At 40.6% G+C, this 27,454-nt stretch overlaps 1 protein-coding gene across 4 annotated transcripts in view; it reads left to right on the top strand.

Moving 5' to 3' along the window:
• The window catches only part of BCAS3 (BCAS3 microtubule associated cell migration factor), a 370,279-nt gene that overhangs the window by 163,569 nt on the left and 179,256 nt on the right, over nucleotides 1-27,454 (top strand). For all 4 annotated transcript variants that reach the window (XM_059829121.1, XM_059829119.1, XM_059829120.1 and 1 more), the window contains 3 exons: nucleotides 5,467-5,567; nucleotides 9,155-9,351; nucleotides 10,670-10,767. In XM_059829121.1, coding sequence (XP_059685104.1) covers nucleotides 5,467-5,567; nucleotides 9,155-9,351; nucleotides 10,670-10,767 — 396 coding nt within the window. The remainder of the gene's footprint in view (nucleotides 1-5,466; nucleotides 5,568-9,154; nucleotides 9,352-10,669; nucleotides 10,768-27,454) is intronic.

Raw genomic sequence — 27,454 nt, 5'->3', positions numbered from 1 at the left:
TCAAATTATAAATCTTGTGTTTTCAGTTGAAATGAAGGAAAGCTCTCTGGGTGTCTGCAGGCATGTGTACAGCAGGCAGCACAGAACAAATAGTCTTTATAGTCTGCAAATGCCTTTGTTTGCTCTTAATTTGGACAAACATACATCCCTCAGAGAAGACACATTGGGAATTTCATATATAACTCTCAATTAAATTGAATTGTGTAAAGCTTATTTATATAAATGAGAAAATTAAAACCTTTTGGTTCAAGAAGTACACAGAACTAAGTAAAACTAATGATTTATTGTTCACAAATTAAAACCATAAGTGCACACACTACAATTGAGCTGTAGTGTTTCTTTGTTCCAACACTTCTATGCTGCTGAAAGATGACAATTTATAATCTTTGAATGAATAAAGATTTTTCTTAGGTCTAGGTATTTATTGTATAATTAGCCCATCTATGAACAAAACCACTGTTTGTTAATTCCAATATTCATCAAGCATGTGTATTTGTCTAGGTCTTGCTCACGTGTCAGGAATGCCTATGCAAAGTATTTCAGGTTAATATAAATTGTTTGTTTTCTTTATTTGTCACTAAGTATCATGGCAAAGTTTCAAAACTATGGGTTTTTTTTCATACTTTATCACCGAACTGTGTGAATTAGGTCCTGGAGTTCCAGAGGAATATCAGCTCAGCTGGATTTCAGCCCTTGTTTTGGCTTGTGTTGAAGCTTTTGCCTCCACAGTCACTTCGGTGCAGCTTTCCTAGCACTAACAATTATCACACAAATGAAAATTTGTAATGTGCTTTTTTTTCAGACCCTTGCTTTTAATAATCTTTCTTCGATATAGTAGCAAGATTAATCCTATAACTGCAGAGAAGGGAGTCTGTAAACTTCAAAAATGTACCTTAGATTACGGGTAAGCACCTGCACCTTTGATTTTGAGGGTAGAAAATGAGATGGCAGTGTTCAAGTTATGAAAGAAGATGAACAACAGTTTTCGCTGAGATTCTGTTTTTCCTTAGTTAAATGTGGAGTGGTTCAGTAGAGCTAGTCAGGATGGAGGGACAGGAATATATTCCAGAGTTAAAGTTGATGCAGATCACTTTTCACTTGAGGGAGGACAGAGATTGAAGGTGCTACTATTATTTTTGAGCAGCTCAAAGATGTTTTTTGCCCCTTGCCAAGTATTTATGGCAACGCTCTGATTTTTGCTGTAGGTAGCACTCCCGTTTTTGAAGAGTGAGCTTGAATGCTTGCTTAGGGAGGTTTTTTGCACTTATAAGCCGACTTTAGAAACTTGTGTCCTGTTATACTGCATAAACAAAAGTTGTATGTTCTAATTCTCACCTTAGATTTTTAATAAACACTCATTTTCTTTGTACTTTTTCACTCCACAGGTAGTTGTACCAGTTTCTGCGTGTGTGTGTGTATTTCTAGCTTAAACAAACTCAGTTGCATTCTGATATTTGATATATGTTTGTTCCAGATGTTGGTGTAAGAATAGCAAAAAGTTAAAAATTGGCATAGCTCAGACAGAAAGCATTGAATTTATTATTTTAGGATGGTACAAAACACCTGCAATTGCCAGTAAAATATCTCTGTGCAGCAAGGGCTTGCTTGCTCCTTGTCTGCGTGTGTGCCATTTGTGACTTTTTCCCAATGAAAGAGAGATTACAGGAGTGCCAGAAAAAAACACTACTTGCTGCAAAGCTTTAGAAGAATTTGAATTTTATTATTTACTGTCCTGCATTACAGTGAAATTCTTTGGCAATTGAAAAAACTCTGTGTTACGGCGTAAGAATAGCTTCACTGATGTGTAAGAAGCTGCCATAATTTCCAGTGCGATTTCAGATTGTCAAAGAATTAATCTGGAAGATAAAAGATTACTTTTGAGCTCAAATTCCCGGAAACGTCCCTCCGGACTTAAATTAATCTCATCTTGGAACTTGTTACCAATGGACGAGGTGTGTGACCCAGAAATGAAGAAAGCATCGGGTTTACATTCTTAGGACGTACTTGTTCCTATAACTTCGAGGCCATTGTTAACTTGAAAAAAGTGACCATATGTGTATCTGTAATAAGCAGTACAGCCATGGCAAATCTCCAGCGAGGATCTGTCGTCTTAGAAGGTCATATCTCACAGAACGCTACGTGCTCCCACTAAGGGCAGTGGGAGTAGAGCTTGCTTTGCCTGTGGTAAGGCTGGGACCATCATTACGGGATCCTGCTATCAAAACCAGACTCTCTTTAAATGCCTGCTTTTGTGATAGGTGTGGTACATAAATGCTATTTTATTAAATAGCAAAATAAATTACTGAGGTTTGACCTCAGCTAGGGCTTTATCACTGTTGCCCTGCTGGTGAACTCTAAGGCAGAGCTTTTTCGTGGAATTCAGCATGTCGTCACTTTTTGGTAGAAAGAGTTAATGCTGCGCTCTGAAGCTGCACGGAAACGTGTGTTATTGCAAGACCTGTGCAAAGCTGTGGTTCCTCAGGAAAAGGCGTACAGCGTAGGGCCAAAACTCTTCCTAAATTTGAATTTCTTTTTCACCGTCACGCCGTCTTGAATCTCCAGGAAAATGTAAGAGTATTACACAAGGGAGAAATAGGGTGACAAAGCAGGGTGGGTGCTGCTCCCTGGGCTAGCGTTTTTGCAGCTAGTCACTGCATAGCAGCTTCCCTAATCTTGACAGCTCTAGTGGTTGCCCCTGGGATAGAAAGAACAAAAAAAATTCAGAACAGTCCATAAAGTTCCCGTTGGTTTGAAAGCAAAAACATCTGCTAGAGTCATGAAGAGTTTGTTAGCGGAGTTCAATAACAGGAAAGCCTGCAGTTGATCAGCTGTGCCCTCAGAAACAGGCATTACTGCAGTCAGTAGAATTTATTGTAGGAGAGTCGGGAGATATGGGGAAGATTAAGGCAACAGCAAAACGTGTCAAAATAATGGTTTTGTTTCATCAGTTTCAAATCTAACTCTACCGGTAAGGAAGACATGTGGGCATTACGGTTTCATATTCGGATATTTACTGTGACTCATCAGCTGTTTGTAATCCAGGATGGTATGTGTGTTTTCTTAATACGAGTTGGGTATGGGCTGGACAGACACATCCGTAAGTCATTGAATTAGATCTGTCAGGGTTGTAATGAAGCAGATGAATGTAGTTTCTATATTATCTTGCAAACCGATGAACACGCAAGACTGAAATAATGTCTCTGGTTGCCGAGGTGTGTATGTACACATAGGTGCAGGCACAAATTGCATTGATTTCAATGAGTATGGCAGATGCATAGTATCTCATGGGAAAAACTTGATACTTTTTAAGAATATGTCCTAATGTATATAGCACTTTAAATAATTCTTTAATAAGTTAGGCCCTGAGCTGAATTTGGTTTATTGTAGGTTTCGGAATGAGGGGACACTGCAATACAGAGGTGTTAGAAATGGCTCTGTAGCTGAGGTTGGGCTCAGATACCCACAAACAGGATGAAAATCCCTTTATTTCATATAGTGTATGGATTTATGAAAACCCTGTGCTGTTTATATTATAGAGGCGCCGTTCTGTATTTATGGTTACAGTTGTGTCTGCTTTGCCATTATAAACTCCTATTATTAGGGGTTTACAACACGGCTGTAAAAATTTGTAGTGGATGGAAACTTGACACATAAAGGTCAACCCTGTGATAACACACATTTTAAAAATCAATTTTAAAAACGGAGTCATTTTTAGATTATGTGAATATAAAAATATTGGTTCTAATTTTAGGATTGACCGGTATCTTAACACTATGCCATAAAACTCTCTTGTTTTAGCAAAGTAAAAATACCATTGTTGCATTTCCTTCTTTTAATTTGCTTTTGTGGTGTCTGCTCTTCCCTCAAAGTGGGTATGGTTTCTTGGTATTGAATCCAGGCCTCCAACAGGCCCCTGACAGTAAGCAGGTACAAGAAGCTGAGAAATACCACCTGTCTTAGTGTCTGGGGTGCTTGCTCGCATTTTGCTTTTTCTAAACTCTTTCGTCTTTCTCAAGGGTGAAGTTTTAGTTGGAACAACGTAACGCTGCTGCCATAGAAAGTGAAGTGCTAGATTGTAAGCTTTGCGAACATATTTAAATGACTCAAGGACCAGGAATCATGAAATACTAATCTTTACAACAATGAGTCTACGATTCTCTCTCTTTTTTGTGGTAGCATTTGAACACTAAATTGTGCTTTCCCCCGAAGTTGTGTGTATATATGGTAATAATATTTAAAGTGGTTTTGGATATCATGCCGTCTACAGAGCTGAAGAACTTGCATTTTTCTGTTGCAGTGAGTCCATATGAAGACGAATGAGAGTAGTGAATAGAGGAACAAAATTAACTTAGTTTTGCCCTGTGAGTTATTTCTTTGTACCAGTCTTTTGAAAACAGTAGAGACTTAGGTATTTCAGCAGTTATAGTAATGTAGGATTTTCATGGTGCTGTCAAGAAAAGGTTTCCTGATGAGCACTGTGGACAGATCAGATGTTGAGTCAAAGCACAAATTTACCCAGCGTCTGATCTCTGGTAGTGACTGGAGGCAGATGCTCCAGCATCCGGGAGTTTGGAGGTTGTGGGCTTCATGGAGGTTATGTCTGGACTGCTGTGTTTAATAGCCGCTGAGGAATTTGTCCCTCAGGTTCAACGAATATTTCTTTCTGGTTACCAGTGTCACCTGCAGCTGAAAAAAGTGGTTTTCTTATCTGTTCAAAATTATTATACAGTATTTCTATAATGCAGTGCAACAGTTGAATATAGAAGTTCTGGTATTTTACAGTCCAGTGAAATAAGCTCAGTATTTAGTGTTCGTAGCAAATTAAACATCAAACTCTGCTTTGTTATGGATTCTTAATTAATATATTGTTATTACTTTAATGAAAAGGTGACATTACGTGATAATGAAGCACTTCCAATTAAATTGCGAAAAAGTCAAATCCTAAAAATCAGGTGGTTTGTGAAGCCAACTTTAAATTAAGTACATTAATGTCAAAATGAGAGTGATAATTCAGTTCATGAAGTCTTGGAAGTACTCTGTGTTCGAAGTCAGTACATGTACCAGTGCCTCAGGATAGCTTTTGTCAGCGTGCTTTAGCATAGATCAAATTCTGAAAAGTTTGTAGAAAAGGCATATGTCATTGATAGTGGCATTTCTCAGTGTTAAATTCCTCAAGACAGATGGTTGTCGTCTGTTTTGGGCTGTTCTGTATGTTTGTTAAGTACTTAAGGTTAAAAGAAGAGGAGCAGATTGGGTTATCATAGTGGCTGCATGTACACATTCAAGTCAAAGAACAGAAATCTTTTCATCACTTTTGATGTCAGTATTTGAGCTCTTTCTGTGCTCCAACATACTGTCACAGATTTAGGAAAACATATAAGTTGCTGTACCAATAACTTACTGAAAAAGCTTTTTTTCCAAGCGTTTAACAGTAAATCTGATTTTTCAGTTTTCTGATTTTTTCAGTGGTTCCACCAGGGAGCCCTGGCCCCATCACTCGACACGAGTCATACGACAGCTTGGCATCTGACCACAGCGGGCAAGAGGATGAGGAGTGGCTGTCACAGGTATGCTTTCTGGGGGCGTTCCAGTTCAGGAGTGAAACAGGATCCACTGGAAGTAAATTCACAGCTTTCCTCAAAATGGAAAGTAAGCTTCCAGTAGGCCATGGGTATTGCTGTGTGTAAAAGTGACTTCACTCCCGACCTAACGTGGTAGGAATTTGATGGTCTTTACGTTTTATGCAAACTATACAAGCTACGTTAAAAACCATCTGAAGCCCCCGTTGTTACTGGCACAAGTCACATCCCTGGGAGCTTCAGGATGAAGTAGGAAGTTTAAGCTGGCAACAGAAAGTTACCTCTCTGCCTTTTTCTCCTGCCATGGTCATTTTCAGACATGGGTAAAGGAAGCTGGCTTGGCAAAATGACGATGCCTTTTCAGTTGTGACCTGTGCTATACTTACTGCATTTTAACATAAAAATGGTAGATTAACTGTCTTTCTTCCTTCTTTTTCTGGTTATCAGTTACTGCATTTCCTGCTGATAATTCCTCTGAGTTATGGCTAGATAGAAATACTATAGTGCTTTAAAATGATCCTGCTTGGTGGAATATTTTTATATGAGGTTACATCTTTGTAGTTTTATCCATTCTTGCTTTGTTTCAGTCAGTGAAGCTTCTCTTTAAGAACTCAGTACGTACTTGACTATTTGGCTCAAAACATAACTTCAGTTTAAGAATGTAGGTCATGAATAATACACTGAGAATTAGTTCCTGTTAGAAATAAAAGGTTAGAGTTAAATAAATAAATAAAAATTACAAATGCTCTGGATTTACCGAAGCAATTACAGGGTACCTGATACGTGGAATTCATCCTGACAAATTAGGTGGGTTTCCTTTGGTTTAAGGACAGTGTTGTTATGGGAGTGATGCATTAAATGTGTTGCTGGGGTGTATGGCATAAATATGAAATATTCATGGATGTGATTTGCTTCTCCTGCTGGTGAATAAATCATACACAGCATTTTCCTAAAATGAGAAGTTAGGTTTCCACATGTACCGGTCCGGGAGTGGCATTCACTGGGGAATCTATTCATGTGAATCCACTTACCTGCCCTAAGTCTTCAGATGTGGCTGCACATTGATATATCTTATTTGCTTATGCTGTCTCTAATTTGTTAGAGCATAAAGATGGTGAAACTACTCAATCAGTGTAGTCAACAGGAATTTTATCACTGAGCTCACTGGGGCCAAGAGTTAACCTATGGTTTTCCACCTATCCTCTCCAGTACTGTTCGGACAGTTCCGCTTATTTTACTGTTCTGCTGACTTTCTGGTATAGTGAGCAACCTCAGGAGAACGAGAGTAAGGTAAAACTACATTATGGGGGTTGGTTTATTGCTAATTCTTGGAAGATAGAAGATGTCAAAGGAACTTAAGACTGCTTGAACTTCGTCACATCTATCCCTCTAGAAAAGTAAATATATTTATAAGAAAAAAAAATCCCAAATGATGTCACAGAACACAGATAATTCAGAGAATGCTCCCGGAATGTTTAATTTTTGCTAAGTGAGAAGAGCGATGATAGCTCTTTTGAGCATGAAGATGCTAGCATTCTCTAAGCAAGCCACTTTAGATTAAGCCTAAAGTGCAAGTATGTTTTTCAAAATTAAAGTGTTGTTATCAACAGTAACAGCATGCAGTGAAAAAACACTGCCCTTCACTTCAACTTTTCAATTAGAACAGTGGGTAATGTGTGCTGTCAGTGTGAAGTAGATACAATATGTTTGTCCTGCACACAACAGGAGAGTGAATAGGAACATCTGGCCGTAGCCTCAGTAAAATTGCAGAGGCATCTGTTTACCTCTCGGCTCTGTGACACTGATGGTTTCAAGCTTAAAATATACAGATTACTTTATCTGTGGCCTAATTTACACTGCTACATAAAAGCTACTTGCCTCACAAACGTCTACAGTCAATCTGAGTTACGCAAAGATAAATGCAAAGATGGAAATAGTGCTAAGTAGGCTGTGCATTTGTCGTCTTACATTAGCAGAGGACTTAGAACAACATTATCCATTGTTTAAAATTGCTTCTTAAAGAGTTAAGAATCGCTGCTAGTGTACATCTGTCATATAGATAGGAAAGTATGTTTTCATGAATTTCCTCACTAAATTGCACTTTTGCTGTGAAGCTGATCATTGTTTTAGCAGAAATTGATAGGAATTTAATAGTCTATTTTTGTCATCTTAAAAGTATGAGTTCACCAGAGCTTCATATTTTCATTTCATATTTCTTTTTTGATCTTTAAAGGCTCTTCTTGATTTTTAAAATTGTATTACAGAAGACTTATGCTTTGTTTACCCTTTTATTTACAAGGCCCAATTTTCCAGGTCATATATGTTTCCAGCAATAACCATCTTCAGTTTTCATGATTGTTTGCATTCCTATAGTTGGCTTATTTTAAGAGTTTGCCAGAATTGATACCCATCAGGTTTATAGTTATCAGCGTGAAAAGACATTTTTGAAATATTTTGGATGCTTCATTTACTGAAATAACTTATTTTTTCAAAAGTTTGTATCTAGACTCTCACTGGGAGCAAATACCTAGAGGAAAATCTGAATATTTGAAATAATTGTTTTAGACACACCACCTGTATTCTCTGTGCCTTTGGAAGCAGGCATGGAACTGTGAAGCTTCTGTGCCTCTGTGGATATCTACACATAAACATACATACAGATACATATCTCATATCCACGTATTATATAATACATGCGTGGTTGTTCATTGCGAGCAAGCACCCTTACTTTGGTTTCAGTTGGAATTTTGGTTAAATGAATATGTACGTGTGTGTGTGTAGCTGCCCTTCTAAAACCCAGGTGTTGCACATACATGTTCATATTACATCTGCGTCGTAATGAGTGGGACCTGGGCTGCTCGGTGTCTCGCAGCGCACTTCACATTGCTCTCCCTTACAAATCTTGTTGCTTTCCAGCAAGATGGTCTCTGCCAGCAGTATCCTCAGATACGCCAACGGTAATTATGAGCTTTGATTTGAAATACAGTTAGCACTCTATACATGTGAAGCAGCACTGTTTAATGTGTGAACTTTTAGAAAGCAGCCGTAACAAAGCTGTAACAGCTCGCTTTTAAAAAGCGCACCCCTTGACCTGGTCAGGATTGAGGTTATCTGGGGGAGGTAGGCTGTCGGTTCCTTTGTCTACTCCATGCAGATGAGGAGGGAAATCTGTTCCCCTCTTTGTTGCATCACAGGGGTGGCTTTTTAGCGTTCAAATTACAGTGTGTATTTTGTAATGGCAAGGGGAGGAATGAATCGGGACCAGGTGAAGTGATGGCCAAGGTGGAGTGTTGGTCTTCAGAATAGTTTAAGAACCAGGGTGCAGTGTCCTCAGGCTGGTGGTTCACGGGCTTTCAAGGCTCCGCAAGAAGCTCTTGGCTTTGGCTAGAGCATCCTTGCTCTAGCAAAGATGTTCTGAATTTTCCCTTGTTCAGCATTCCTCCGAACTGATGGCACAAAACACCCTTTTCACTTGAGAACAGCAGGATTCTGGAGGTTCAGTGTATTGAAGGAACCATTCATGATACTAAGTCGCAGTTTTGCATTAAGCCTTTCCCCGTACTGCCTTCCCACAGGTCGAAATAGTGACTCACACTGGGCCGCATCGACGCCTATGGATGGGCCCACAGTTCCAGTTCAAAACAATCCACCCCTCGGGCCAAACTACCGTCATTTCATCCAGTTCTTCAGTGCTGCAGTCGCATGGTCCCAGTGATACCCCGCAGCCTCTTCTGGACTTTGATACAGATGATCTTGATCTCAACAGTCTCAGGTAAAAATAAAATCAATTCCAAGCTGTTTCACATTTATTGTGTGAATAACTCGTCTCATGCTTAAATGAGGCCATCTGTGTAGAACGTGTAATAGTTTTCATCAGGCTTGTCCAGATGAAAGCCTTAGAAGAGCGTGTGACTCGACAACAATAAAAATTCATCCAGGCCAAGCACTCAGATTCCTTTCTGCTGCCCTTTCTTGTGCAAAAGGCAGGGAAAGACAGTACGAAGTCCAGTGGCCTTGCTCAGCGTCGTCTTGGCTTTCACAGTTTTTTTGCATTGCTTAAAAAATTCATTTTCTCAGACATGAGTGGGAGCTTTATGCCATAGATTTAGATGCTGACTGTGAAGCGGTCAGTGTGTTGGAACAGTAAGTGAACTTCTGGAATGTTTTTCCCCTCCCTGTTTTTTTTTTTTTTTCCCCTTCCTTTGCTTCCTTCCTTGTAATTCTTTTTCATGGGTTTCAATTCATCTGGTTTGGGACATTGGCTGATTTGGAATTGGGGGCAGGGGGTGGGCCTACGGAAAGGAAGGAAGGAGAGCGAAGGTAAATGGGGGTTTATATTTACTGATAGCTAGTGATTTGGTAGGAGTGCTTTATGCACCATGTGTTTCTGTGTCCTGTCCGGTAACTCTCAAGATTTAACGAGTTTCCATGCTTCTGACTCTGCATATGATTTGAAGTCCAAAGTTCTGTGGTATGGACTTGGATTGTTTGGGACTGTCTGAAACTCTTATGAGTAAAATGAGAGATGGATAATATGACTAATCCCATTAAAACTGGGCAGACTGTCCTTGGACTGAAAAGACATGGTTTTGAAATGTGTGATTTCTCTTTGCATGCGATTACTCCCACAAGGAAGGATATAGCTGTCAAACGTATTATGTTTTTATTGTATATATGTATAAATATACAGAAAGAAAGCAGAAGTTTTTTAAAAATTAATGTAGATACATGTTACGAAAAGAATAGACAATTACAAATGCGTCTTTTCTCCTAAACTGACAAAGAAAATGCTGCTGTTCAGGGGGGCGAGAGAGGCTTTTTAACCAGTTTGGGTAGGGTGAGCTTTTGCCTTTGAGGCTTTCTGAGATGTAGTTTGGGGATACTCACTTTGTGTAGAGTCTCCATCTGTCTCTGGATGGGTTATCCAGATTTGGCTCCCCAAAGCAAAGGAAAACAAAAGTTTTCAACAGTTGGCTGATTTAAAAATAAATAGTTCCTTAATTAGTTCAGCTGATTCAGGTTTGTGATTTAAGTACAGCCCTCCTGAGCAATGATTTTGACACAGGTGGTAACTATAACTTATTATTTAGGATTCAGCCAGTTCGCTCAGAACCTGTTAGCATGCCGGGGTCATCACGTCCAGTTTCTGATCGCAGAGGAGGTTCAACAGTGATTGATGCTACCTCAGGTAGAAATGTGTTGATTTCATGTTTTCTTTGATATTCATGGCATTCATCAATTTTGTCTTTTTTTGGTCTGATAACATGTTTACTAACCATTGCCATATACTTAAAAGGATATCATGATTTTCAGCTGCGCAATAGGGTAAGTGCTGTCTTATACAAATACTTACTGAAAGCTACCATAATGATGACTTTTTTCCCTCTTACTACTTAAATCTGAAGTCACAGCATTGTGGTAAGATGTGAACACAGTATTTATGTTAAGTTGAACATGAGCTATAGAATGCTAAAAACTGCCTAAACTAAAAAGCAGAATATTTGCAAATACTAACGCTGAAATGCTTTTGTTAATGAATGCCTAAAGCATAGAATATTACAGTTCCATCTCATTTATAAAATAGCTTTCATTGAAATGTAATCATAACCGTAATTGATTTCTGTGAACAGTCGAGACAACAGGATAGTTTATCTAATGTTTGTGTAATAGGCACGTTTTCACTATGCCGCTCTAAAAGAGTGTGTAAATGTACTACTACAGTGGTTATGTTAATATCAACATAGTAATATATGTACTATAAAGTTTTCTTCCTTTTTCTCAGTGATGGGGTGTAGTCTGTATAAAGCAACAAGGACAGCAGAGCTTTATATCCTCGTACAGCTGTATAGCGTCTGAAGGGTCCACACAGCAGGATTTTGTCAAATAAAATCTCTCACAAGTAGAATTATTAAACACACAGCATTAGTCAAACAGTCAAGTCAGAGAGGATTTTAATCTTTAGCAATTTGAAAATCCCTGGAGACTGCTGATTGGATTGAGGTTAAACTGTAAAAAGAGACTGTAACGCATACAGAAACTGGTTTCTGAAGGCTGTTTTAAAGAGAGTTAAAATAAAAGCTCCTGTTCCAGACTCTGTTTGCTATTGATATAAATTCTGAGTCCAAGATACTGCATTGTTTGCCAAATTAATTTATTTGGGTATTACAGGGTATTTCTTAGATGTGTTTATAACTGAGTTCAATAATAACTACATTTACTTTGGATATTGAGGATTGTCATTATAAATTCCATTTTCAAATATTTAAAACTGGTTAAACTAATTCACGCTGAGCTTAGACAAACATCTGATGCTCGTTATTTAAAGGGAATTTTATTTGTTTTAGTACATGGCAAAGTAATTTGGAGAATAATTGTTTGATACCGAAGAAAACATAAATGCATCAGTTACGATTTTTTGGACTAGTTCATCTATGCCTGTTACCCCGAACAGGTTACAAGCTTGAATCATAGGAGTGCCTCTGTCTGTGTATCTGACACTTCTGATTCAGAGTGATTAATGGCATAGCTGTTCTTCGCTGTCAGTGTGACTGTGCCAGCTGATACAGATCGAGATATCTGGGTTATCAGGGTTGGGGTTTTTTTTCCTCTTGTGTATGAACAGAGCAGTGCCATTACATAAAGCAGGGATGTATATTAGTTCTGAAATATAACCATCCTGTAACCACAACGCATTCTAAAACTGTGTTATTCCGTCTATAATAGAAACAGTGAACCACGTAGGACCGTACCTCTTCTATGCTAAACAATCTTTCCTGTATTGTGGATGGGGCCTTAACATGAAATGGCTCATGTGAATGTGATGAAGCTCTATTGGTAATGCCTTTAACATGTGTGTCCGTATTAAAATTGCCAAAGTCAATTGTATACATTGTTATGACACTGAAAATATATTTACTGTACAGCAGTGACTCAGTTTTGTTATAACACCTCATAAGCTTCTTATAAACAATACATGGATTTTGTTAGGGACATGCTGATAGCAGTATTTTATTTAACTTCACTGCCAGACAGTTTGGATTTGAATTGATTTTTGATTCAGGGACTTTACCATCTATTTGCAGTTTTCATATTGCCTGATCCTCGTCCTTTCCCATGCAGAAATTATGGGTCCAAATTTAGGGTAGGTGTGCCAGATTATGTGTGATTGTATAGGGGTGTGAATTCTGCCACAGAGTAAAGGAGACACAAGGAAAAAGCATGTGCTGTTTTTTGAGATCTTGTGCTATTCTTGTAACGGAGCCCAGCAAAGGGAGGAAGAGTATTTTATGCTTACTTTCTTCTCTTCTCACCTTTGAGATGTGCGGGAAAATTACATTAAGCTCAGCGCTGAATCTAAAGGTTTTATTTTAAATGCCGTTCATGTATGGCATTGCATTTCTTGTGTTATAGTCCACTACTGTAAGTATTCTCATTTCCTGCTATTACCAAGGCATGCCCTAAATGGCTTACATTCTTTATGGAAAACAAATTTATTGGAAAATAGGTTTTCAGGATTGAAGGATTTTTTTAAGTAGGTCATAAATTTTTAGTGCCTATGCTGAACCAGGAAGTGATTCTTCAGTTATGACCCGTGCATTCGAGTCTGTTGCACTTTATGAAGATGCTTATCTGGCTGCTCGATTGCCTGTTGCTTAGAGATACAACCAGCGTGGCGCCTCCTCTTATCTAACTCCATCGCTTGTTCTTCCTATCAAGAGATTTCAAGTATGTGTTTATCATCTTCCATTATTCTTCTGCCATTCTTGGTAGCTTCCTTCCTTCTCCCCCCTTGGTGACAACTCTGAAATTTGTGTAATTTTTTTTAAATCATGATTTTCATGTGTCTGTAAAACTAGGGTGTGCTAATGACAATATTATCTCACAAGATCATTTGCAAAAATCTTCATTTAGAAAGTACAAAACTCTAATTCATGAAAATGAACTATTAAAATTTGCAATGGCATTTTCAGGGTGGATGGCAGCATCAAAAAATGCGTATTTCAATATGTTTATCTCGATTTAAAATTCTGGTAAGATATTCTTCTCTGGTTTTGGGGTTTTTTTTTAATAAATTGAATCTTTAAGCAAAGTTTGCAAAAATGTAGTCACCTAAAGCTACTGGACGTTTGTCCCTCAATGCACACATTTTAGTCATATGCATCACAGAGAGAACATACCCTGAAGGATTAAATGCACTGTAATTCCAGATGCTATTCCAGATTGGCAGTTAGAGATGTTAAAGGGGCAGTGCTGAGTTTAAAGCTGTATAAAGCAGGAAGCCTTTAATAATAATGCGGCAAAAGAACCGCTACTGTACGCATAGTAAATGCACCCTGTGTGTAGCAAGCAGGCGTGGATGCTCGTGTGTCTGTGTGTCCGTCCTCTCTGAGGAAGTGCCGAGGCTCTCGGTTGGTTGCATTGGGTTTAACAAAGGTGGGGTGGGGGTATAGAGATCACGTATCTAAATTTTGTGACTGGGGATATCGGGGTGGATGGGGGAGACTCTCAGTAAGCCAGGTTACGTTTAAGACTGTATTAGACAACAGAGGTGGAAGAGAAACCTCACAAGTGCCCTGTCTGCAGGAGATGCTGCAGCTGAAGGTCACAGTCTTTACGCAAACCAACCAACCAACCCTGAGGTGGAAATCCGTATTGTGACCAAAAAAAAAAAAATTATTGCAGAATGAGCTGGCTGTATTTCAGAAGACAACTCTGCAGGCATGACTTGAAAACTTTACATTACCTGTATACAGTGAATGCTGTTCCTTTCTTCGATGTGACTAGCTGTAGATAGGATTTTCAGCTAGCTGAGGATATCTACAGAATGATGGAGACTGATCTAGAAAATACAAGCATAGGCTAGACATGTAATTGAGTATTTCCAGGTACCTTTCTGAATTTTTATACTATAACCTGTGGATGAATGATGCATGTCACATACGTTACATACCTGAAAATCAAACCTTATAGAGCTCTACTACTAATAAACAATGCAGAAATTAAAGGGTGTAGGAAGGTTAGGATATCTGTGCGGAATAACAACTCTGAACTTTCCGAAATAGCAAACCTCTAGAGAAAAGATTTTGCATCAGTTCCTGATCACAGTAAATCTGATCGCACAGCTGCATTGAGTCTGTAAGAGCAGCGTTCCCCTTAAACTGTAACAAATGTGTTGAAGGGCTCAGGTACTCGGGTATGCTCAGTCAGAGCTGTTAATTCAATCCTGCTCAGTTAAAAAAAAGTGTGCGCATCTGTGTGTGTGTTTATGAAAAGCCTTGTTTATTCTCTCTATACAAGGAGGTTTTTGACACTTATCCATCAGTCAAGTAATGATTTTGTTGCACTGTCAGCAGAGTAGGAAGGTGTCGACAAAGAAGTTGTCCAATCTCTGGTCTGCATCAGCCTTTTCCTTTCCTGCTTGGAGGAGATCTCCATTTCTTTCTTGCTTAGGACAAACACAGAAGTTAGAGTGGGAAGGATTTTAATGAATAAAATGAAATTGTAGAAGAAAAAGATCCTGAGCATGTTTTTTCTCTTTGATTGTGCGTGGGGCGGGGGAAACCTTTTATGTTCTTTTCTAAAACCTGGCATGTGCTGTGCTTCTTAGGGATGCATGCATCATTTTTTAATGAAGATTGTTTATTACTGTTGTATGAAACTCTGACAAGACTAAGCTCTCTTCTGGTTACTTCAATCAATGCCCACTTAAAATTGGCTTGTAATTTAGTACTTCCCTTTCTTTTGTGTACGACTGGCTGGTCATGGACAGATAGCTTGTTGCCTGCAGAGGGTTTAATGAACAGAAGAATTGACTTGGGTTTTGGGAGGGAGGGAGGGGAGACAACCTCCCTCCCTCCTCTCTGCCTGTGAAGGATCTTTTATTGTTCATTACCACACCTGTGAGATAGGGACCATGGGACAAATTTTTACTGTCCAGCAATGCTCTCACTTGGAATTTAATAAACACTTCTGCTGTCGCACCTTAAACCATCTGAGCTCTTTTCTGTTGTATGCGCGATCAAATATTTATTCCCAAATGCTGTACACCAGAAAGTGCTGCCTTGGAGTAGCGGAGATCAGTTATTCAGGTAGTAAAGATGTGTGAATGCAGCTGGCAGATGAAGTCACCGATGTTACGAATTCCCAGGCTGTCCTTATTGCCACAGGCAATAACTGACAGGCCTGAGCCGTCACTGGTTTCCCGTTACGGGCGCTGGTAGGGCCCGGGGAGTCCTGGCGTCACGGATACTTGAGCTGCCCTGCTTGAGCGGAGCCGGCCAGCGCTGGAGGGTCCTTGTTGCAGGGAGATGTAATCAATATGGTCTGGAGTCCTTGACCTGAACCTGTAATTACCTGGATGGTATAAAGGTAGTTTGTTGTTGCAGATAGAGATTGCACTCAGATCTTCCGAGTATAATGCTGAGCTTTGAAGCCAAGGAAGAAATTTGGCCCTTGGTCTATTCTTCACAGCGATTGAGAGGTTTTAATAATGGTCATATAACAAGCTGTTCTTACAGGGCATCGCCTGTTTAGTAACAGCAAAAACACCTACCCAGCACTGTTTGGTTTGTACTTCTACGTTCTGCCAGCTTACATTTAAATGAGTTTAAGTTATGGTTCTTTCCTGGAATAACTTCTGAGCAAATTCCATTAATATGGCATCTATTTAAAACACTTACTATGTTATTTTTCCAAAAGCATTTTATGTATTATTCCTAGAATAGTGATAGAGCGTGGGATATACTCGGGGGTCTTCTGTTTTCTCAGTGCAATAGCAGACACTTGCATGCACTCATACTCTCTCCATCCTAGTTGTCTCTCTTGCGAAATGTATGGGAGCGCGTGAGCTGCATAATACAAAATTCTCATACATAGAATTTTTTCAACTTGATTTATTCATCTAATTTGAGAAAATGTTATCTGATGATTTTCGAAGAGAGCCTTGAGACAGAACTGACTTCAACAGGATCCAAGATACCAATGCAGTATACATGATTACATCTAGAAACAGCTATGCCCTATAGACTATGGAGATGTGAAGAGAAATTAAAACGACCTGACACTACTGACTGGGCACTTGCTGCTGGATCACTGCCTGGCTTGGGAAAAGACTCAGCTGCGGGGATACACGGAGTAGCAGTAATGTCTTGAAACACTGGTGGGTGTTTTCTGTAGGCAGGAGAAGTATACTGGAGAGGAAGGGAATGGGAAATACTGACTGAAAGGCGGCAGAATCATTATATACTGATGTATTTTTGCCTCCCTATGATGGTCATGGGTAGGTTAGTTCTGTCAGTTCTGGAGATGGGAACTCACTCTGCGCAGCATGATGTAGTGATGTGGGGCAGCTGCTGCCCTGCCAGTGACAGAGGAGACTGTTATTCCTCGTCCCAGTTTGCCTTTGGTTTAGCTGAGGAGGCTCGTAGTAATTAAAGCAATTCATCTCTTCGAAGATGGTTATGCTTTGACACATAAGTGTCCATCAGCTAAAAAAAAAAAGGTGCGAAATGCAAGTTAGTTTCGGAGACGCAAGTGAAAATCAAAAATCAACAATTTCTAGACACTGCTACGTTAGGTTGAATTTGACTTTAAGCAACTTAAGTTACTCAAGTTGTTATCCCCCAAAGGCTGATCACCTTGTTCATCTTGCCAATGTGATTTTTGATAGTTCACGGGGAACTTTGACAAACAAGAAAGCCAGCAATTTCCGTGTTGATGTCATAGCTAGATGAAAGCATAACTGTGACCTAACCAACATAATAATCAAATACAAGGTAATGGGGTTATTTTTTATATATGAAGATAAGCTGCGGCGAGGCCTCCAGGGCCCACGTTAATGGTCGTTGGTGCAGTCCTCCGCTGCTCGAAGACAGTTGTTCTCATGTCACACAACCCGCTTGACGCGTGTACCAGTGGTCCATTAATGCAGACAGTGGAGCATCTTACTGCTTGAGTGTTACATACTAACTTCCAGTTGGGGAAGGCACCTTCAGTTCGTATAATGGTTTAGCAGCTGAAAAGTAGCACTGTGCTAGAGCACGGTCTGGTCCAAGCCTATAAACGCCTTCTGTTTATGGGGGAAAAACCCCCAAAATGCACAGTAGGTATTTTGTATATCAGTAGCTAACGCAAACTCACTCTGAACGTAAGATTGCCGTATGTACCCCTTAATTGTCTTTCATTAGCAGTTGTTGCTAATGTTCTGCGTAGGGAGTTTTAAAGTTCCAAATAAGTGGAAAGTGTTGATTCTAATCATATCTGACACCGCAATCTTCTATGGAACAACACATGAGCTGAGATTCCCGATGGGCTCCTGTAGGATACAATATTTATTATAGCTTGAGATCTAAGAGCTCCTAGCTACTGTTAAACTTACAAGAGATCCAGAAACCTCAGTGTCTGTACTTGTGTTTTTATAGATTGCACAGAAATAACACACCGTACAGTATTTGCAAAGAAGCGTGTTCATTGACATTTCTGCTCTTTTTATACAGTGCTTAAAGGAATCGTTTTACAAATTTTGATATTTTTATGTTTGTAGTATATTCTAAGCTCATCTGTTAACCTAGACTGTTTGAAATGTTCTTAAAATGGTATTAGATGTGCAAGTTAAAAGAGTATTTGAACATCCATCTGCAAATGAATGTTGGAGTCAGTGTTGTTTCAGGGAAAGCTTTCATTTAGCAAGTTTTCCGGTTTATAATGGAGACATTCTTATTTAATGATTTCACTGAATTAGGCTATCCTTCAAAGTATTTGCTCACCATTTTCCATGTTTGCTTTGAAAAACATCTAAATATGCTTCATTATTTCTTGTTTCAAGTGTATCTCCTCCACTTTGGACTGTAGTCTCTGTTAGGTGCTAGGTTTTTAACCATCAGGATGGCTTGCTGGTGTTCTGGTCCTCTTGAGATCCTCCAACTTGTCCTCCCTTGCTTTCAGGAACGGTTCCAGAACATCAGCCCTTGTCCTCAGGGCTCTGTGGACTCTTCCTTTTGTGTTTCGGCTTCCTCCTGCCTACAAAATACTCATAGAGGATTGATGTCTATGCCCCTAGAGCACAGCAGCTACCCGAATACTACAGGTTGTGATGGCCTCTTTAGAGCAATTAAATCTGTAGATGTAAAGCAGGGCATGAAGCAGTCTCCAAGAATGATTTTTGGGTTTGGTTTTTCAAGGACAGTTGGAAGCGGTGTGGCAGCTGCTAAGCAACATCTCCTAGTTTCATAGTGAATCTTAATTTTTTTTATTCCCCTCTTCATTAGATGGCAAAAATAGCTTTTAAAAATAAGTATGGTGGCTTGTTTGTAATTTTTGCTTTTTTCCAAGTCGTGACTTAATAGTGCTGCATTTTAAACCAAAATGCTATGCACAAAAAGGAAGGAGAAACTGAGGAAGTAGTTGATGAGCTGCTGGTTTACGATGCAGCTGTTGAGCTCTCAGCTGCGCAGCGTGCGGACTGGCCACCAGTGTCATACCAGAAATTACTTTCAATATGAATGGCTAATTTTTTTCTTACTTGTCTTTCCTCATGCTACAGATAATATATTGGTTTGTGGATAATACTTTACTGTGAAATAATGAAGTGTTTGACACTTCTTAATATTTCCAGAGCCGCAATAACTTGTTCTTTTATAAGTCACCACAGGTTTAATGTCTGATTTCAGAGTTCATCTGGTCCAACCCACTGCTCATGGTGGAAAGACTCTACACAAACTCTCTACACAGACGCTATCTGGATCTATACCGAAATAGCTTTAAACAAGAGCATCAGTCCTCATGTGGTTTGGGTTTTTTTTTTAATGTAATATCAGCATAGGTACTTATTTTCACCATTGTTAATCCAAAATCAGCAGGTTTTAGCTTTTGTTCATTAGAGTGTAATATGGGTGAGTGAGCAGAAGTGTGTTTAGGTATATACCATGTAAAACTGGGCTATTTGGCATGATAAGTTAGCCAGGCGTTCGATCTGTTTTAAGGTGGAGTTTAATTCTGCGAGGGTGTTACAATCACAGCCTCCTCACCCTGTCTTTTCCTTGCTGAAGTAAGGATGTTCTCTGCTGGAAATAAATATTTATATCTAAGTTGAAATACAGTCTGTTGGTTCTTACTTGTATATATTTCATTGCCTCAATGACGTAAGGGGTAAAAAAACAGATGGAAAATATTTTGGTTTTCTTAATTATCCAACACTGTGGAATACCCATCGCCTTGCAGTCGTCGTGGCTCCTCCCCCTGCCTTGGACTCCATCCCTGGCATGAGCCCAGCCACTTTTTAATAGCGCTTTATCTGCTGCTTGCACTGCTTTTAACTTTCACTTTTTATTAGAACCAAAGCTAAATTGGGTGCCGGTTAGTACTCTAGCTATGGGTGGAGTGCTACAAAAAGCCAAAGCTGGTGCCAGCAAGCAGTTGCTGCAGAGAGCAGCCGGCGCGTGGGGTGAGCCGGGAAGGGGAGCGCGGGGTGAAAGGAGCCCCTGTTCGTCACCATCCTCCTCGGCCAGTTCTCGTGTGCGAGCACCGAGTCGCTGGCAGCACCTCCAGCTGTGGGGGTTCTGCGAATACGAGATCTCTTACAGTCTTGACCGCTGCTGGGGACAGCCTGCCTGGGGCTCGCCTCCTTCCAAAAAGAACGCAGAGTCTTAGGGGGAGCACGTGAAGCCAAGTACTTCGCGTACATAAACCTTCTGGTGCTATTCCCCTTGTGAAGGTGAAAACAAGCAGGTCACAGTCAGTAAATGACAGAAAGCAGACTTGGGATTATTCACATCATTAGCACAGGATTTCTCCAGATAAGAGAAGTGGTATATGAGCCTCTATTGCCCTGAGGCTGCCTTTCGTTTACTGCGCGGGGCGTGGTCCTTTAAAATGGAGCAAGAACAGGGAAAAGAAAAAGGTGGTAATATGACTAACATATGGTTTGTGCTGGAGTTTGGCCACAGATTTAAGGCCTCAGAGTGGATTCCTGGGGCCTTCGTATGCTATCCCAAAACCAACACGAAAGCCTTTCCAAATACATTTTATAAGCTCTGTGATTGTAATAGTCCTATCAAAAATCCCATGTCCCCAGGTCAGGTGGGGTGCGGGCCTCCTCTTCTGAAATCCCAGGCTTGCCAAGTCTCTCTTGCCTGCTGTTTCCCTCCAGCCACAGCGGGCACCCACTTGTGCCTCTTGTGCCGGGCGCGCAGTGTGGAATACCTGTAGGGGCGTCCAGCACAGCTGCTTTCCCTTGAGCTCCCATCTGCTCAGAGGGAGGGGGACCTGCACGCGCTCGCTTGCCCCGGCTTTTGTCCCAGATGCAGCTGGCCCTGGCTGTGCACGACCCACCTGTATTTCTGGATAATTTGTAGAATTTGCTAGGCTTTGGCACAGAGGCCAAATGCTTGCTCGTGAGTGTCTGGTGGGGTTTGAGCATCAGTTTTGATAACTGGCTCTGTCATTGTCTTTTGCGTTACTTTTCCTTTGCTCCAGGGTGCTGCTGATGTGAGAAATGCGGAACAGGAGCTGGGAACTCCGTCATTTGTAGCCTCCTTTAATGTTGGGACCCTACAAAAAGCCCTGACTATACCCCTCCAGGAAAGGAGGCCTGTAAAAAGATAGTACCTACGTATTTTTGCCTTGATACAAAAAAGCAGTAGAAGCCAGTGTTGTAGTAAGGCTCTTCCTAGCTCTTTGCTACCAGGACAATTTCCATTAATTGAATTTGCATTAATTGAGAAAGTACCTCTTCGGACTGTCACCTGCATTGTTTACAGCTTGAACGTTGAGCAGATCACTGTGTGCTATACGGTTTGACCATCACTTAAATACATTTTTCAAGTAAGCACAACATTCTGTAGACTTATTTGTGATTGAACGTCAAATTTAGTTATTGACCATAGATCGTCTACAAGGTTGTTTGCGTTGCTAGTGGATTTTTTTAACAAACAGAAAGTTGCCATGAAAGAATTTGGAGAAGAAAAGAAATACTCTTGTGTTAGTTTTTTGGTTTGGTGTTCCTATTTAAGCTTTAAAAAACCCACCAAAACAACGGCCACAAACAGTATACAGTGAAACACTTACATGGAAGTACATTTTACCACTGAAGTTAGATAAAAAATTCACTATATCATAAGCGAACCATTTCCCCCTTGATTTGTGTCCAAAATATGAGGAAAAACCTTGCAGATGCATTATGCATTTTACAAAAGAACATATGCATGCATTTAAATCATTTACATTACATCTTTGCTTTCTCTTATTTTTAACCCATGTTATAGTGAATGGCAGCATGTTTGGAAATCCAAGGTTGAAAGCAAAGTTTAAACTTTCATGCACAATAAGCTGAATTGCAAGTAGTGCTTCACTATTTCATGATTTTATTTCTAAGTTTTGCTGATGCCTTTTCCTTTCTCTTCAATGAAACATGTGACTGAAACTTTGGGAATCTGGCTTGCAAAAAAAATTATTATACTGTGGTTGGTTTGTGCTAGTCCCGCGGTGCCTGCAAAGAAAGAGAATCCATCCTTACTGAAGCAGGTCCTCAGGAGAAGGTGCAACCATGTGCTTAAAGATGCTCTGGATCAGGGGTTAGTGAGACTGTTGGTTGTCAGGCAGTGTCAAATATTCCTCATGCTATAAAATCTTTTTTGATGGGGGGGTGAGGAGGGGAGGATAGAGGGGGCACCAGCTCTACCTGGTGTAATACCCTGACGTGACTGCTTTTCAGCACCACCCCGCTGTTTGTTAAACTGGCAACTTTTAACTGATCGGCTTATACGGCGGGCAGCTGAAAAAGAATTTGAATTGTGGGCACAATGTTTTGTTTAATGTCATCAGCAGGCACTGCTTCCCCATTGCTATGAGCGGACAAATAAAATTCAGCTTTATTGGCCTAGTTATAGCCTTTTAATAACGCTTCAGTGAAAGATTGTGCATGCCATGAAGTGCTGAACACGTGCTCTAAAGCGAGGTAATGCGACTGAGGTACAGTGATATGTCAGATGGGCAGCAGCCTGACGCAGGTGAGGGGGTGCGCGCGGTCCACTCTCCCTTTGCTGGGGAGTTGGGCTGTCGAGGGCAGCGGAAGGGCCGCACCACAGTGCAGACGTCCCCAAACGATGCTCGGGAGTGGGGTTTGTCACCTTCCCCGGGGCCCTGGCTGTGCCACCTGCAGGCTGGCTCCCCGCAGAGCTGCCCAGCGGTCTCGGCGCGGCACTCTTCCGCCAGAACGGTGACAAGACTGCGGTGCCGAGACCCGAGCTAGCTCTTGTGGAGCCAGCTACAGTCTATTAGCTTAGGTTCCGTGCCACACGGAGACAGATAAACCGCTTGCAGACATTGGCTGGCCCTCGGTCAGGGTAGCGGAGCTCGGGCCCGTTTCTGCGTGCTAACTGCGAGGGACTTCTGGGGTTGTTGGGGAGGGTTTGGCACACGCAGGGGCCGCGGGATTTGTTTGTAAATGTAGGTTTGAAAGTTAGATACTTACACGTGCCTCTTGGATTTAGAGCTCAAAATACAGAGTAACTTCCGTCCCTAACAGCTTGCAGAAATTTTTCCTCGTTGTCTTCACCTCCCAGACTCTCTGTAAGAGTTAAACCCAGAGTTCTTCGCTTATTTTGTTAGTGGAGATTGACTTATAATTGAGGATATCACATGGAGGACCTGTAACTTACTTGTATATCCATCCTTCCATGTTTAAAACCAAGTCAAGGAACTAATGAGGTTACAAAAATATTGCTGATCCCGAAGCAAATATAGTTGGAGAACATATGCTTTGGTTTTACATTTCTGCCTCTAAAAGGTGACATGTCGCGTGTTTGTCATTTAATTTAACATTCTATATATTTTTAAACGGCTGTATGATTTGAAATCTCCAGATGCCATGCTTTATGCTAAATGAGGTTGACAGTTCAGTGATGTGGAAGGCCATTATCTCACCTTTGTGCTTCTAAACTGTAGCCACTTGCCTTTGCCTGTTCATAATGCATTTACTGCATTACAGCGTAGGAATTTTTAACACCTATTGAAAGCATTAATTAGGTATGCCATACTGATGAGCACTTTAAGATAAGTGAAAAGCAAGAACTGATGCCATTCTTAGAGTTCCCATTTCTCCCATTACTTGTACTGGGGATTCAGTAAATGACTGATGAACTCCAGTAGTAAGTGCTGACTGGGATACTCTGTATTGCGTATCGCTGTTCTCAGATTTCGCAATGACCAGCAACAATCTGTATTAGTTTTCTGGGACTTAGGTGGTGGCTTTACTACGCCATGGGAAAGCGAGTGTAAGGCGGTCACGTGCCAGCGGTAGCTTGGGGAGATGTTCTTCAGTGGATGGGTGTAACCAAGATAACGTGGACTTCCCAACCACACTGTGGGAAGTCCCCTGGATTTTCACACATGCAGTAGAGTCATTTCCCTAAATGCTGTGGTCGCTCGCGTTATGGCTGATGTATTCTAAAGGAGTATGATTTGATCAAAAAAAGTGATTTAAAGATAAAATAGTAGTGTTGTAGAGGTTTATCCTGAGGTTGATTTACTCAGAAATGTTACTTCCATTTTTAAGTAGATGTATCGATGCTGTATGTTCTGTCCTGATGTTTAGTCATTAGTGAAAGGGATTTGTGTGTTTCCACAATCTTCTGTTGACATAAAAGCACCAGTACAAAGTCTTAGCAGCCATGAATGCAAGTTTAAAAAAAAAAGTTCCGAGAGGTTCCATCTTGATGTTTGGGGATCGATATAATCCCATTCCCATAAATTGAAATCCCTTTAAGAATGTACAAATGCCATATGTTTTGTCCTTTTCAAGGGAAATGGGTTCCATTTCTTCAGATTGTCGTGGTAAGGAGCACCCGTAGAAATACAAGTCCCCATGTTCCCCAGCCGCACTCGAGCAGTGATGCCCAGGCTGCCCCCGCCTGCTGCCGCACCGTGCTGTCCCCCGGCAGTCACCGCGAGTGCCGATGCCACGTGTGTGCTTCTGTGCGTGCCTGAAACGTAAGGCCACGCGGGCAGGTTGCAACTCTCGCCTCCCCTTCTTCAGCTGGTGGCTCTGTCTGTTCCCAACCAAGACGCATAGTGTGTTTCGATAAACAGCTCTAAATGGCTCTATGGCTACCAACTGGTGCTATCTATAAATCAATAAACCAAAATTTAGACTTTTGTATCCTATTACCGTCGTCCTGAGTCAGCAGGTCTCCTATAGAATCATTTTTCTATTAACTTGGAAAATGGATAATCATTACTTGGACTGTTAAAGTTCAGTAATACAAGAATAAGTCATAAATATGTCACTTGTATCTTAAAAGCCAACCAGCTAGAAACTCTCCCTCTTGTCTAACCTGGCCTCCAGTGCCTTTGATCACCATTTTCTCCTCTTTCTCAGCACCACAGCTAACTTCTTAGTTTTCCACATTTTCCTCTGCCGTTGTGACAGTGTTCTGCTGCAGATTACAGCTGTGCTTGGGCACCATAAGGTTTATATGATTAGTCAGCATTTGGTTTCCATATATAGCAAAAGTACGTCTGGAGAAAATATTCTTATACATATTTCCAGGCAATAGGATCAAAGAGCTCTCTAGGTTCTCAATTTTAATTTATCTCTTCTTGCTTGCTGTATAAGGAACATCAAAAAGAATCCGTGTTCGCGGGAGGGAAGGGAGCCTTTTGCTGTGTAGCTTTGGGAGCACCATTCATTCAGGCCAGCTTCAAAACCTGGCCTTTCTTCCTCCATAGCACTGCCGAGACGTGAACTTTGGGTTTCAGGCCTAGATGTTTCTATCCAGGCGTGACTTCTTTCTTTTCTTGAATCCTGTGACCTCTCCCCTTCTTGTTTCCTTGATACTCAGAATTACCCCTCGCCTCCATCGGTCCCGATTGAAGCTGCTGAGCTCATCTTCCTCCTTTGTCAGAGCAGTTCCCGTAAGTTCTCAGTCCCTGTGTTGGCTCCTCTTCCGCTGTAACACATGCGAGGTTTGTACACTTGCATCTAAGCATTGGAATGTTTGTTCCTGTCCCATCTTTGTTTTTCTCAGTAATTCCCCCAACCTCTCTTCATACTCATAATACCTCTCAGTATTGGCTTCTGCAGAAGCAGCTCATCCTTCAGGTGTCGTTTCTCAAAACACGCAGGACATGTCTGAAACTCTTCGTCTGCTGTGACGTCGATCAGAAACCTGGTAACTAACAGCGCTTCGAGTTAGGTCTGTGCAATGAGTTACGCATGTAGGTTTATATTATCGTATTAGGTGCTGTGTTTATGTCAGTATTTCTCGCAGCTCAATTAGATCCCTTTTTCTGTATTTTTCATTAGATTCTTACAGCAACAATTTGTAAACTTCTATGTTTTTGTAGTGCGCAGCAACGTGGGCGCTGCTGGAGACAGCTGTGGGTAACTGTCATTAGTAAGTAAGGAGTATACTTTAATTATACAAATCCATATAACACTTTCATATGAGTAAATTCTCTGAAATATTAGTAAGTGTAGTAAGCCAAGACATTTGAGACCTTTTTTGCATCACACTTTCAGAAGGGCCTTTTTTCTGCTGATAGAAGATCTGCATTAAAAAAAATATATAATTAGTTTGATTTCAGTCATCCACTCAACATTTCTAAGCTACTTGCCAAGTGATCCCAGGTGTGGGATTGCAGCAGGTAATTTCCTGCGATGTATTTGTGCGGATGATTTTCTGTGTTAGAAGATAATATCGGCTCACCTGGCCTCTCAGTGACAGAGAAATCCTTTGTTTATTCATTTAGTAGGCAGATTAACCCTAATGAATATGGCTTCCTGGAAATAGATACAGGGGACAATGGCAAAGTGAGGAGTGGGGAGAAATGGGGCGAATTCCCTTTTCTTTCTTCACTTTTAAATAATGGTAGCTTTCATAGCAGGGTGTTTTAAATCAGAAAGGAACGCGAAATATGTCAACCAGAAATTCTTGATTTTAAACAAAATCTTTTCTTTTATGGTTCAAAGAGGTGCTTCGGCTTTCTTAGTAAGTCTGGTGCAATTCTGCCCTGTTGAATCTGTTTGAATGCTTTGTGCTGTCTCAAAGGAGGATAAAGCGGGCACCGGAGATACTTGCGCCAAATGGCGCTTAAGTCCTCATAGTTGGAGGACCTCAGGGTGTGTTTTATGTGGTTACTCTTCACTGTTTTGTGGGAAAAAAAAAATTATTTTTTCTGTGAATTAGGGGTTAATCATGTAATCTTCCTTTGAAATAGATCATAAATTGTACTAGGCAAGCAGAGAAAAGTGTTAAGAGTCTTAATGGCTTAAATCATTCTATTCCTTTTTGCTTCATGGGAGTAAAACTGTGGAATGGTGCGTTAAAATATACACTGTGTTTATGTTATCCCAGTAGCTGAATTATAAGAGGAGACAATGTTCACACAAGGGTTAGGCTGCACGTCTTGTTTGTTTGTTTCAGTCATTCTTTTATCTTGAGTTGACACAGAAAGCTTCCAGAAAGCCTTGTGAACAGTACAACTTCTTGCATTCCTGTTGTACGATGTATGCGTGTGTTCTGCACGAGGTCTGTACGAGGTTTATGAAAGACTGTGCCATTATCGCTTTGATTGAAATAAATGAGGAGCAATTTCTCAGATGTTGTTGACATGACGTTGGACTATTGTTCATAACACTGTGTGAGAATCTGCCTGGAAAAGTAGTGGAGGTGAATCCAAAGCCCTAAGAAACTGAGGGAAAGATGGTCGTCGACTTTTTAGGAATATAAATCAGGCTCGGCCTGGTATTACATGGAGATTCACTGCAGTATCACTCAGTTTATGTTTGAACAGCATGAATAAATTAACTTAAATTAACTTACGCAAGCTCAAAGAGGGAATAATGTGACGGTGAATGAAGTTGTGTGTATGTTAGTATT

The sequence above is a fragment of the Gavia stellata genome, chromosome 25, assembly GCF_030936135.1.
Source record: "Gavia stellata isolate bGavSte3 chromosome 25, bGavSte3.hap2, whole genome shotgun sequence".
In the NCBI taxonomy this organism is placed as follows: Eukaryota; Metazoa; Chordata; class Aves; order Gaviiformes; family Gaviidae; genus Gavia; species Gavia stellata.
Note: the sequence above shows the minus strand (reverse complement) of the source record. Positions and strands in the feature narration are given on the sequence as shown.